General features: G+C 41.6%; 1 protein-coding gene across 1 annotated transcript; it reads right to left on the bottom strand.

Annotated features, from left to right (window-relative positions):
• Positions 1 to 4,044: 4,044 nt before the first annotated feature.
• LOC133848812 (uncharacterized) lies at positions 4,045 to 4,609 on the bottom strand. Its single transcript, XM_062284506.1, has 2 exons — positions 4,273 to 4,609; positions 4,045 to 4,215 (listed from the first exon to the last, which is right to left on the bottom strand). The coding sequence occupies exons 1-2, from the start codon at positions 4,585 to 4,587 to the stop codon at positions 4,045 to 4,047; spliced, it is 486 nt and encodes a 161-aa protein (XP_062140490.1). The 5' UTR covers positions 4,588 to 4,609.
• Between the last annotated feature and the right edge of the window lie 8,942 nt (positions 4,610 to 13,551).

The following is a 13,551-nucleotide window of genomic DNA, read 5'->3' as shown; positions in this document are numbered from 1 at the left end:
TTCGTTTGCAACTGGACCCGAAAGGATCATATAGGATATACCAAAGATATACGTAATTTTCTGTATACCAAAAAATTCGTTTACCTCGGGGCCTGTAACGAAATTTTGTTCTTTTAAGTGCACCAATCAGTTTTTATTCCAAAAGGATCTATACTTGACCCTTTGAGTGTCAACCGATAGAACAAGTTATCCTGATAACAATAAGGTAAGTCCTGACAGGATCCTAAGTGTTTTCACCGAGATACGGCAAAAAAACAAAACATTTTTGAATTAAAACGGATTTGTTTTTTGTCGGTTATTTTCAAAATTCAAATTTGAAATTGGCGCCTAGCAAAAAAATTATTTTTTTGTAGCATACTTTGAGGGTGCACGTGGGTATCTTTTTCAAAGACAAGCTTTATCTCGGCCATATCCTGCCACATTTTCAAAGGACTTGTATTGCAAGGATCGCAAGGACTAACTCTATCGATTAGCATCAGAAAAATTTGGGGTCATCTAAGGATCCAACACTTGTAATTTTTCACTCCGAAGGCCAAAGAAACCATGCGAAAATCATAAAGTCCAGGATAACTGGAGAACCACAAGGACGATTAGAATGTCCTTTGGCATGATGGTAGATCTTATCGAAGGACTCCGTTTGACCTATGAAATACAAGGATCAGACAGGATATGACCGAGATATACGCAATTTTCTGTATACAAAAATATCATTTTATCTCGGGTCCTGCAAGGATATTCGTCCTTTTGAGTGCACCACTCAGATTCCCTTTAAAAAGGAAATCCTTGCGCCAAAGGACATCACGATCGTCCTTCAAATGTCCGAGATACAGTGGGTTCTTGGAATTTTTGGTCATTTTTCTATACTTGACCCTTTGAAGAATTTCAGGTGAATTTTATTGCCATATCCTGAAACTCCTTGAGTGTCAACCGATAGAACTAGTTATCCTGATAACAATAACGTAAGTCCGGACAGGATCCTAAGAGTTTTCACCGAGATACGGCAAAAAAAACAAAACATTTTTGAATTAAAACGGATTTGTTTTTTGTCGGTTATTTTCAAAATTCAAATTTGAAATTGGCGCCTAGCAAAAAAATAAATTTTTTGTAGCATACTTTGAGGGTGCACGTGGGGATCTTTTTCAAAGACAAGCTATATCTCGGCCATATCCTGCCACATTTTCAAAGGACTTGTATTGCAAGGATCGCAAGGACTAACTCTATCGATTGGCATCAAAAAAATTTGGGGTCATCTAAGGATCCAACACTTGTAATTTTTCACTCCGAAGGCCAAAGAAAACATGCGAAAATCATAAAGTCCAGGATAACTGGAGAACCACAAGGACGATTAGAATGTCCTTTGGCATGATGGTAGATCTTATCGAAGGACTCCGTTTGACATATGAAATACAAGGATCAGACAGGATATAACCGAGATATACGCAATTTTCTGTATACAAAAATATCATTTTATCTCGGGTCCTGCAAGGATATTCGTCCTTTTGAGTGCACCACTCAGATTCCCTTTAAAAAGGAAATCCTTGTGCCAAAGGACATCACGATCGTCCTTCAAATGTCCGAGATACAGTGGGTTCTTGGAATTTTTGGTCATTTTTCTATACTTGACCCTTTGAAGAATTTCAGGTGAATTTTATTGCCATATCCTGAAACTCCTTGAGTGTCAACCGATAAAACTAGTTATCCTGATAACAATAAGGTAAGTCCTGACAGGATCCTAAGAGTTTTCACCGAGATACGGCAAAAAAACAAAACATTTTTGAATTAAAACGGATTTGTTTTTTGTCGGTTATTTTCAAAATTCAAATTTGAAATTGGCGCCTAGCAAAAAAATAAATTTTTTGTAGCATACTTTGAGGGTGCACGTGGGGATCTTTTTCAAAGACAAGCTATATCTCGGACATATCCTGCCACATTTTCAAAGGACTTGTATTGCAAGGATCGCAAGGACTAACTCTATCGATTGGCATCAAAAAAATTTGGGGTCATCTAAGGATCCAACACTTGTAATTTTTCACTCCGAAGGCCAAAGAAAACATGCGAAAATCATAAAGTCCAGGATAACTGGAGAACCACAAGGACGATTAGAATGTCCTTTGGCATGATGGTAGATCTTATCGAAGGACTCCGTTTGACATATGAAATACAAGGATCAGACAGGATATAACCGAGATATACGCAATTTTCTGTATACAAAAATATCATTTTATCTCGGGTCCTGCAAGGATATTCGTCCTTTTGAGTGCACCACTCAGATTCCCTTTAAAAAGGAAATCCTTGTGCCAAAGGACATCACGATCGTCCTTCAAATGTCCGAGATACAGTGGGTTCTTGGAATTTTTGGTCATTTTTCTATACTTGACCCTTTGAAGAATTTCAGGTGAATTTTATTGCCATATCCTGAAACTCCTTGAGTGTCAACCGATAAAACTAGTTATCCTGATAACAATAAGGTATATCCTGACAATATCCTGAGTGCTTTCACGGAAATATCGCAAAAAAACCAAATAAATTTTGATTAAAACGGATTTGTTTTTTGTCCGTTATTTTCAAAATTCAATTTTCTAAATACAAAATAATCCGTTTATCTTGGGTCCTGTAGGGATATTTGTTCTTTTGAGTGCACCAATCAGTTTCTTTTTATAAGTGCAATCCTTGTGCCAAAGGACATCACGATCGTCCTTTAAAAGGCTGAGATACAGTGGATTTTTTTAAATGTTTACCCATTTTTCAGAACCCAACCTCTGAAAAAACTTAAGGTCTTTTTCATAGGCATATCCTGAAAATTTTTCAGTGTCTACCGATAAAACTCGTTGTCCTGATTACGAAAAGATTTGTCCTGACAGGATCCGTAACGATTCGGTAAACAAAACAAATATTTTGGAAACAAAACAAATATTTTGGAAATGTTACGGCTTTTTTTTACCCGCTACCCATATAGGGTAGAAGGGTATTATAACTTTGTGCCGGCAGGAAATGTATGTAACAGGTAGAAGGAGGCATCTCCGACCCCAAAAAGTATATATATTCTTGATCAGCGTCAACAGCCGAGACGATCTACCCATGTTCGTCTGTCTGTCTGTCCGTCCATCCGTATGAACACCTAGATCTCAGAGACTATAAGAGATAGAGCTATAATTTTTTTTCAACAGCATTTGTTTCAAATTTTGTCCTGCCCACTTCCGCCCCCGCAAATCGAATAACAAGCGTAATTTTAAAGCTAGAGTTGCGATTTTGGTATAGATAATAATTACTATAGTAGTTATGATTCCTGAAAATTTGGTTGCGAGCAGATAAAAATTGTGGAAGTTGTTAAAGAATTACTTTTGTATGGGCAAAAGCGCCTACTCACTAGGGGTCTGAGTTGCTTTGACCGACAAACTGGTACATTGTGCCGTCTATGGTATATTTTGAATGCGGTACTATATCGATATACCAAATATACAATTTGGTATATTTGTTTAGTATTTTTCGTATATTTTGAAAAAATACCGTAATATTTTGCATTTATTCAAAATGGGTAGCGGGTATCTCACAGTCGAGCACACTCGACTGTAGCTTTCTAACTTGTTTTATTTATATTTTCATATCTTGGCGCACCAAATTTTTTTGGTGCGATGGAAACAGCGATTTTGTCCGTTAAATTTGAAATTCGAATTAACAAGTTGGGAACATTGCCTTCCTCGGCGATTCTCAAGTGGTGTACCTAAGCATCTACTTGTGTAGAATAAAGATTTTTTTGGGGGTTTGTGATTTTTGGCAGTTAAGTTTCAAATTTGAATTTGATTGAAGATTGTCAACGCCCTTCTCATCGATTCTCAAGTTATGTACCTAAGCATCTTATTCAATCAAAAATATTTTTTTTTTCTAATGGGGTTTTGATATGTTATGGTCACACAGTGAGTTATTTAAAATATATTTTTGTTGTGGCACAAAATAGCAATTTCCATCGTATTCTACATATGCGGACTTGATTTAATTAAATAAAATAAAATCATAGTTATCAATTTCAAATTATAGTGTTTTGAATCATTTATTGTAATTATAATATTTGTAAATTTCATTAATGAAAAGTAGCACATTATTCCAGGATGGGTCCAACGGTTTCAAATGCAGTCGCACCATACCCCAGTCGACGTTTTCCGGTTCTAAAGGCTTAAAAGAAATCCTCAGATTTGGATGCTTGAAGTGACGCTGTATCTGTAAGAATAATGAAATGAATACTTAAGAGTAGAAGACTTTCTGCACAACACTCACCAGCTTTTCGTTTTCATCTGTGTTGTGGCAATACAATGCTAAGTGCTGAGAACGATTCTTCAGTGTCGCCTCCACGAGACACCGGCTAAATTCAAAGAATTCATTGTGCAGCTTTATGCCTGATATATCCAGGATCTTTAGCGATGGACAGCTGGCTGCTACTTGCCACAGCTTTGCCTCATTCAACATCACCCGATGGGCGATGATATCCAGTCGCTGCAAGTGTCTTAAATCCGTAATCAGTTTGTGTAGTTTATCGGCTGTGAAACAATGTTCTTCCAACAATGTCAATTGGTGCAGTGGCTCAGTTTGCATAATGTGGTCATGCGGTATTGCCATATGCGATCGTGAAATGTAATCTTATGTATGTCGCTGCCACGCTTCTCCAGCAGCATGCGCAAAATGTCATCGCCTGCTCAAACGTTTGGCAGCGTAGTACATACATACATACGTACACATTGCTTTGCATTCTGTAACAGCGTAGTCGCACTCGACATACCCTACCCTTTTTTAATTCATATATATTCTGTGTGTGTTTCCCATAATAGCGAATCTCAGCTCAATTGCAAATTATGTACGGACTTTACTCAAGCCGGTGTGCAAACATACACAGACACACACACACATACCTCCATACATAAATCCACGTTGTGTGTGTGCAAATAACGCGTGTAAGTCGGTGTGATCTGCTTGTACTCTGTTTCCAGTGCAAGCAAATTTCGGTAGTGACACACATACATACATACTATACATACATGCATAAACAGTTTGTTTTACCTTGTAAAACCGCGACCACCTACGTTTTAGTTGCGCGCAAACGAACTTGCATTTCTGTATTTCATTTTTTTATTTTGTTTGTTTTCGTTTTTTGGCGAACATTTTCATTTTCGTGACGGGAAAAATTCTCCCGTCCCCTTCTTTTTGCGTTGTTCGTCTGTGTCCGCTACAGCCCGTACCCATCTGGGTGTAAAATACCTCAGCACTGCCTTCGGTATTTTTTCAGTATTTTTGTTGTTTTTTTTTGTCTACGCTCTTGTAAAATCATATTCACTATCTGGGTCGCTTTCAGACCAAAAACCGATTTCCCATTTGGTATTTTTGTTGATTTTTCGGTTTTTGAATAAAACAGAAAGAAAGCTACAAATGGTATATTCTGTATATCGATATAGTACCACATTCAAAATATACCATAGACCGCACAATGTACCAGATTGTCGGTCAAAGCAACTCAGACCCCTAGTAAGTAGGCGTTTTTGCCCATACAAAAGTATTTTCTTAATAACTTCCACAATTTTTATCTGATCGCAACCAAATTTTCAGTTAGTTATTATTAGTTATTATTGTATATACCAACTCTAGCTTTAAAATTACGCTTGATCGCGTGCAAACATAACATGCTGTCGGAAAAATTATAGCTCTATCTCTTATAGACTCTGAGATCTAGGTGTTCATACGGATGGACGGACAGACAGACAGACGAACATGGGTAGATCGTCTCGGCTGTTGACGCTGATCAAGAATATATATACTTTTGGGGTCGGAGATGCCTCCTTCTACCTGTTACATACATTTCCTGCCGGCACAAAGCTATAATACCCTTCTACCCTATGGGTAGCGCAAAGCTTGAATCTAAATCCAAGCCGCTGATCTTGGCCTCCGTCCGATCCAAAGACTAAAGTTTCTACCGATCCGATCCCTCGACTTCCGAGAAAATTAACATCCGTTCAAGCCCACGGGCTGACTCAAGGTGTAGGAGCCCAGCCCCGAAAGCATTGCCAATTCCTAATTGGCTCTCCGATGCGACCATATCTGCAGATCCTTCCCCAATTAGCAGGAAATCTGCCGTTTTGCTCTGTGCCCGACCCCAAGTTCTATGAAAGTTCGCAGATAGACGTGCTTTTAGGCGCATGCATCCTCCCATCTGTTCTTCTCGGCGGTTATATGATTTCTGGTTGAAAGGGCATCGGACGCGTAAAGATGGATATAGAAAAGGGAGGGCACGAGCGTCAAAACTAGACTGCTTAGTCGGTCGTAGCAGCCGGCTGGCTAAAAGCTGTAAGGTTCTGGTCATTAAGCTGGAGCGCTCTCTACCCAGTACGCAGCTCCTTCGTGTACAGCGACTGCGAAACAAAAGAATACGAAGGGCACCATGGCTCACTCGGATCGACACAATAAGAGAAACATACCCAATTAAAACGGTAGAAGAAGCTTTCCATACAGCAAGCGGGCGTTTTGCGTATTCCTTAGCCAGCCACAGCAATCCCGAGGCGTGAAACATTCTTATGCATTCATATGAGCCGCAGCCCCTAATTAGAGCAAGGTATGCTGACCAATTGGCACGACACATATACCCTATCCAGCAACAGCAACCAAGCGACAATTACGAGCCAGTCTAGAGCACTAGCCGAAACTCTGAGCAACTTCAGCGACGAAGTTGCCTAGCATCCCTGCCAACATTATTGCGCCTTGAGGAGGAAGAACTGGATGCCAGAGAATCCATGAGATTCGCTGAGGCTGAAGCCCGAAGATATCTGCGCCAGCGCAATTAAGGCCCGCCTGAAAGATTTGGGAAATGGTCATAAACACTCTGCGTAAGCGATACCGAGACGGTCAAATTACCAGAGAACGAGCTGTTGACATCGTCCAAGGCCTGCCGTCAACCATCCAGCAAATCATCGTTCCCGATATCACAACAGAAGAGCAACAGCAAACGAGCCGCCCGCCACCTGTGACGGGACCCTACTCTGAACCTTTTTCGGTTCGACTGTCCGACGTACGAACATCTAAGCTCTAAGCCACCCCGATGGAGACGGATCCTTCCCCAGCACCGCTCACTCCGCGCGGGGTTTCCGTGTCTCGTGTTAATAACTCTAACACGGATGGATCGCTGGATCACGAAAGCCTTCACAAAGTTACAGGTCTTAGGACCTATCCCCCACCCCAGAGCCAGACAAAGCAGCTGCTCCGCAATGTATCATCCATCCACTACCAGCCAGAAGCGAAGAGATAAACCCTCCAAATGTGCAAACAAAAGATAAGCCATCTTACAGCCAAGTTCTTCGCAGCTGTGCTCGAAACCACGTCTCTCTCTCCTGCACCTAGTCGGCCCATCAGGCAACCGGAAACAGGCAGCCAGTCCAGCATCACCCGCAAATTAAGAAAATTAGATACGAGGAGAGACTTTAAAACTGTAACTAATTGTACCTAAACCAAAATTAAGAGATACAGCCAATACTCTAGACTCTAAACTACAATCGCTTAGCAACATTTGTCCCTATACATTAAGTAATGTAACGGATATTATTTATCTAGCTTAAATGAATACAATAGTTAAGTCATTCCTCGCTGGCAACATGCTTGTATACATTATCCCTAAGGCCAAAAAATTGTTAAAGTTGCTATAAGAGTAATAGAACAATAAAGATTACCATCAGTCGTTGCGATCTGTTGGGACATTACCACTCTACAAAAAAAAAAAAAAATAAATAAAATAAAATAAAAAAAAAAGAAATGCTTAGTATCACCAATAATAAAAAGAAATATAAAAAGAAAGCATTGCGTTCAATAGTGAAAAACACAGTGAATCTTGACTTAATGTCGTCCGCCGCGAGTGTAGTGAGTTTATACGACTCCGACGGCACCACCTGCCCACAGATCCACTCCTCTCCAGACATGGATATGCCCAGCTCCGACGACGAATACTTCTTGGAAGTAATCTCACCTAACCAGACAATCCTAAGGAGAGAAGCAACGAAAAACAAAATTCAGTGTACAACAACACCCATTACAAACACAAAGACAAGTGCCGGCAACATAGGCACACATTGAAACTCAACAACAACTAGACGATGATACACAGAAACAAGTAAGAAAGTTACAGTCGAGTGTGCTGGACGGTGAGATACCCGCTACCCAGCAGCATATTGTCCACCGGCGTTTAAATGGAGCAAAGAGCACTTCATGAAACTTTTTAAACACTTTGACAACTTACCTGGCGATACAGCGGCCCGCTTCCTCTTATGCGGCGACTGGAATGCCAAGCATCCATGGTGGGGAAACCCACGTGCGTGCCAGAGGGGTAGGGCATTGTAGCAGGTTATCCATGCAAGCCGCAAATACAATGTCCTGGCCACCGGTGGTGGCACTCACTATCCGCATGATCGAAGGAAGCGCCCGTCGGCCATTGACTTTGCCACCACCAGTGGCATTGATGGCAACTTCAAAAGCCATACACATACACAACAGAAAAGGAGGGAATGACTATAGTAACTACAACTGCAATTGTTCATAACATGGAGAAAATTTCCCCTCAAATCTCTCACTCTCACGGCCTAAAGAAAACTACCAACAAAATGACAACAGAATGCGCGCAAATTTCTCCCGCTCAAAGGGGAAAAGAAAGAGAAGACTCAGCAAAAATGAATGCTGTAAAAACGACAGCAACAACCAGAACAACTGTCAGCCATCATGACAAGCAAATTCATATGAACAGCAACCAAAAAAAACCAACAGATACAACAATTAACAGCAACAATGCAACTGCTAAGACTTTAACAGAAAGCAGCAATGTTAATGTTAATGCAAACAACAGGGCTTACAATACTCGCGACACCACGGAAAAGAACCTTATCAAAGCTGACTTAATAAATTCTTGGCTAAGCAAAGTCCCACCTTTACTACCCAACGAGCTGCCATTAACCAAACAAAACTCAGACTCATTTTTGACGCCAATTAAAAGAAAATCTTCTGACATGGATGCCTCTGACCCTGAATTTAATAAAACTCTGTTAGCTTTTCCTACCCCTGTCTTCAAAAGCAATTTTGCTACTGAATTGCACCTAGAAAAAAGGAAAAGAAAACTGAAATTCACATCCCCTCGCCAACAAAATAGCCCACCAAATGCGTATACTCAAGATCAACAGCAACAGAAGCAGAAAACTGACCTACGGCAACAAAATGAAAATGTTGCTAAGCAAGATCAACAGCAACAGCAGCAGCTACATGGTCCCGACCTACCGCAACGTTGGCAACATAGTACAAATGTTGCTAAGCAAATTAAACACCAAATAGCCCCAATAGCAGCATATGATAAAGGTACAAGCATACCACCGCTAATTCTGCCAATGGTGCCACAAATTATGCCAATATTAGATAGCTTGATGAAAAATCCAACTGTTGGTAAATTCCGGACCATACTATGCGAAGACATCCAGTCCTAATAAATTCTTGGTTAAGCAAAGTCCCACCTTTACTACCCAACGAGCTGCCATTAACCAAACAAAACTCAGACTCATTTTTGACGCCAATTAAAAGAAAATCTTCTGACATGGATGCCTCTGACCCTGAATTTAATAAAACTCTGTTAGCTTTTCCTACCCCTGTGTTTAAAAGCAATTTTGCGACTGAATTGCATATTGAAAAAAGGAAAAGAAAGCTCCAATTCACATCCCCTCGCCATGAAATTAGCCCACCAAACTCAAACACGCAATATAAACAGCAACAGCAACAGAAGCAAAATCAGAAAACTGACCTACGGCAACAGAGTGATAATGTTGCTAAGCAAGATGAACAGCAACAGCAACAGCTACATGGTCCTGACCTACCGCAACATTGGCAACAAAATACAAATGTTGCTAAGCAAACCAAACCCCAATTAGCTAAAATAGCAGCAAATGATAAAGCGACAAACATTCCACCGCTAATTCTGCCAATGGTGCCACAGATCATGCCAATACTAGAAAGTCTGACGAAAAACCCATCTGTGGGTAAATTCCGGACCAAAACCATGCCCGGCGACGGTGTCCGCATACTATGCGAAGACATCAATTCCTACAATGCCGTACTGCAAATTTTAAATGACAATGAAACACAGCTATTCACACATCAGCGACGAAACGAAAAAGGTTTTCGTATCATAATCCGCCAAATTCATCACAGCACACCCAATGACTGGCTGGCAGCCAGACTCATTGAGGTGGACTATAAAGCGAGATATATAAGATGCATAAGGCATCGCTTCACGGGCAGGCCACTGAATATATTTGAAATTGAAATCGAACCAAAACCAGACGGCACACACGAGGATATACTCAAACTGAAGCTGGGCTACCAGACGGTTTCAGTCGAACGCCAATCCAAACCAATTGACCCAGCGCAATGCCATAGATGCCAGGCATTTGGTCATACGAAAAACAAGTAAGAAAGCTACAGTCGAGTGTACTCGACTGTGAGATACCCGCTACCCATTTTGAATAAAAGCAATATATTTTGCGGTATTATTCTCAAAATATACCAAATATACTGCAAAAATACTAAAAATATACCGAATGGTATATGTGGTATATCGATAAAGTACCGCATTCAAAATATACCATAGACGGCTCAATATACCAGATTGTCAGCCAAAGTAACTAAGACCCCCAGTAAGTAGCGTTTTTGCCCATACAAAAGTATTTCTTTAATAACTTCGACAATTTTTATCTGATCGCAACCAAATTTTCAGAAATCATAACTACTATAGTTATTATTATATATGCCAAAATTCGCAACTCTAGCTTTAAAACTACGCTTGTTATTCGATTTTTTTGATTTGCGGGGGCAGAAATGGGCGTGGCAAAAATTTGAAACAAACTTGATCTGCGTGCAAACATAACAAATGCTGTCAAAAAAATTATAGCTCTATCTCTTATAGTCTCTGAGATCTAGGTGTTCATACGGACGGACGGACAGACACACAGACGGGCAGACAGACAGACGGACATGGCTAAATCGTCTTCTACCCTATGGGTAGCGGGTATAATTACTGCAGACGCCCCTTTCTCTGCATGAAATGTGCAGGTAGCCATACGTCAACTACCTGCATAAAGCCAAGAAGCGATAATCCAACATGTGCAAATTGCAAAGGCGTGCACATTAGCAGCTACAAGGGTTGTCCAACGTACAAAGCGGCACGAGCAAAACTACTAACAAACAAATTTAAACAAACAAGGCCACAAAAACACCCATCAAACAAACAGCAACTGACCAGCACACAGCAAACAAAACTGGAAATTTTTAAAACGCAAATCGATACAGTCCCAACAAAATGTCCAGCAGCCGGCAGCAAAATACGACGGAGTCCTTTCGTACAGCGCTGTTGTACGAAACGACAGACATTTGTCAACACAATCAACACAAAAATCTGCAACAGCACAGTATCATCTGGATAGTCAAAATCCAGCACAAAAACATATATGATGCTGCAACTTATCCAAATCTGGACTCTGGCCCAGGCTCAATTCGAAGAGTGCTGCCAGATCCAGATAGCCAAGACACCCTCAAAATCGCCTTCTGGAATGCCTGTGGAGTTAAAAATAAAATAAATGAACTGGATATGTACATCAGACGAAACTCCATAAATATAATGATACTCACAGAAACACGAGCGCCAATCAACGACAGTGTGTTCGAATTGCCGGGATTTGTCACGCCCGTCGGCCATTGACTTTGCCATCACCAGTGGCGTTGATGGCAACGTCATAAACATTTCATCTAGCACTGAACTGATCTCTGACCATTTACCGCTGAAGATCGAACTCTGTGACAGTGTAAATGCAAATTTGCGCAGTCCAGGCTTCTGGCCAGAGGCGCTGATATCAGATGCTTCCAGACGACACTTGAGAACTCCATACACCTGACAACTGAGATTAACGTGGCCACTGACATTGATGATGCTGTAAGCATATTACTCCGAAATATACAAACAGCTGCAGCTGCAGCTGCCGCGTCGACGCGAGCAAGACAGCTTAGCGGGCAACTGTGGATTTGTCGACCACTGCTTGCTGTCCTACAACACCGCAGCCCACTCTGCACCCCCCTCGTATGGTCAACTGCTTGCAGCCAATACTCCACACACTGGAAATCATACGCTGTTGGAAATGCACCGCCACTCTACTCCTGCACGCAGGCGTGTAGTATTGCACCGTGGCCCCGCATCACCATCAGCTGCTAATATGGTCCAAACTAGAGGTGGGAACGGGCCGGGCTTTTTCGTGGCCCGCGGGCTTACACAGGCCCGGAGCGGGTTCGGGCGGGCCCGGGCCTTAAAATTAAGATTCGTACGGGCTTCGTGCGGGCCCGGGCTTTAGAAAAAAGGCCCGGCCCGTAAAAACCCGAAATAGGCCCGTAAAAGCCCGAAATAGGCCCGAAAAAATTTTGATTTGATCGAATTAGAACCGTCATTTATCGCATTTTAATTGCTTATCGATGCTACTATCGATTTGCTCATACAATATTTTACTTGTTTGCACACCACTAACTAAAAATTGGCGGTGAAATTACAATTGTGGTGAAATTACAAAATCTGTGAAAATTAAAATATGTCGCGACAAACAATTCAGGACGTTGTAAATAAAAAAAAGTGAATGTGTAAAGCTTATTCAAAATGAAAAGGGCAGGAGTGAAGTGTGGAAGCTTTTCTATTGCATTAATTATAATGGCAATAATGTAGATTTTGTGTTATAGACATAAATTACATGTCTTTTGAATTTCCTTATATGTGTAAATAAGTTTCGTGCCGGGCCGGGCCGGGCCTTAGTGAAAAAGTTTCGTGTTCGGCCGGGCCGGGTCTCTCAAAAAAGAGTTTGTTTTCGTGCGGGCCCGGGCCTCAAAATACAGGCCCGCGCCCACCTCTAGTCCAAACCCCTACGTCAACACACACACACAACTTGGACCAATCACATTGTCGCAACTACCCCCTGGCCTAGGCTGGCTAGGCCAGCTAAGCGCCACCCGGCGCATGCAGACCATCTACAATATGGCAGTTTTTTTTTTTATTATTTATATAGATTATAAACAAATTTGTTTCTACGCCATAGCCACTTCACATATAGATCGCGACTGCGGCGACTTGGCATACTGGTCCTATGGCCAGATGCCAGACTGTCGCAGTTTGCGATCTATTAATTTAAAGTCATCACCTGGAGCATTACCTGCAATACCCTGCCATTTCGATTCGTAGCATGTCCTCTTGCGAGTTGCTCGCAACACGACCGTCCATACGGGCGGATACGTGACAGAAAGGAATAGGCGAATATCTACACAAAAGGCGGTTGGGACTTGTACGATAGCTTTCTCTCTCCCTCTTATGTCACCGCGACCTGCGAGTCGCACTAACATTAAGGTAGCTGTAAGCTGTATCCCTCTGTTTTGCACAGTTAGGCCCCTGTGCAATGGCCACTGCCGATAGGGACGAGAGAGTGTCGAGTCGTCGAGCCGAGCGGACGTGTTGCTGCGCTGCCA

This window comes from Drosophila sulfurigaster, chromosome X, assembly GCF_023558435.1.
Source record: "Drosophila sulfurigaster albostrigata strain 15112-1811.04 chromosome X, ASM2355843v2, whole genome shotgun sequence".
Taxonomy (NCBI): Eukaryota; Metazoa; Arthropoda; class Insecta; order Diptera; family Drosophilidae; genus Drosophila; species Drosophila sulfurigaster.
This window is presented reverse-complemented; position numbering and strand designations above follow the sequence as displayed.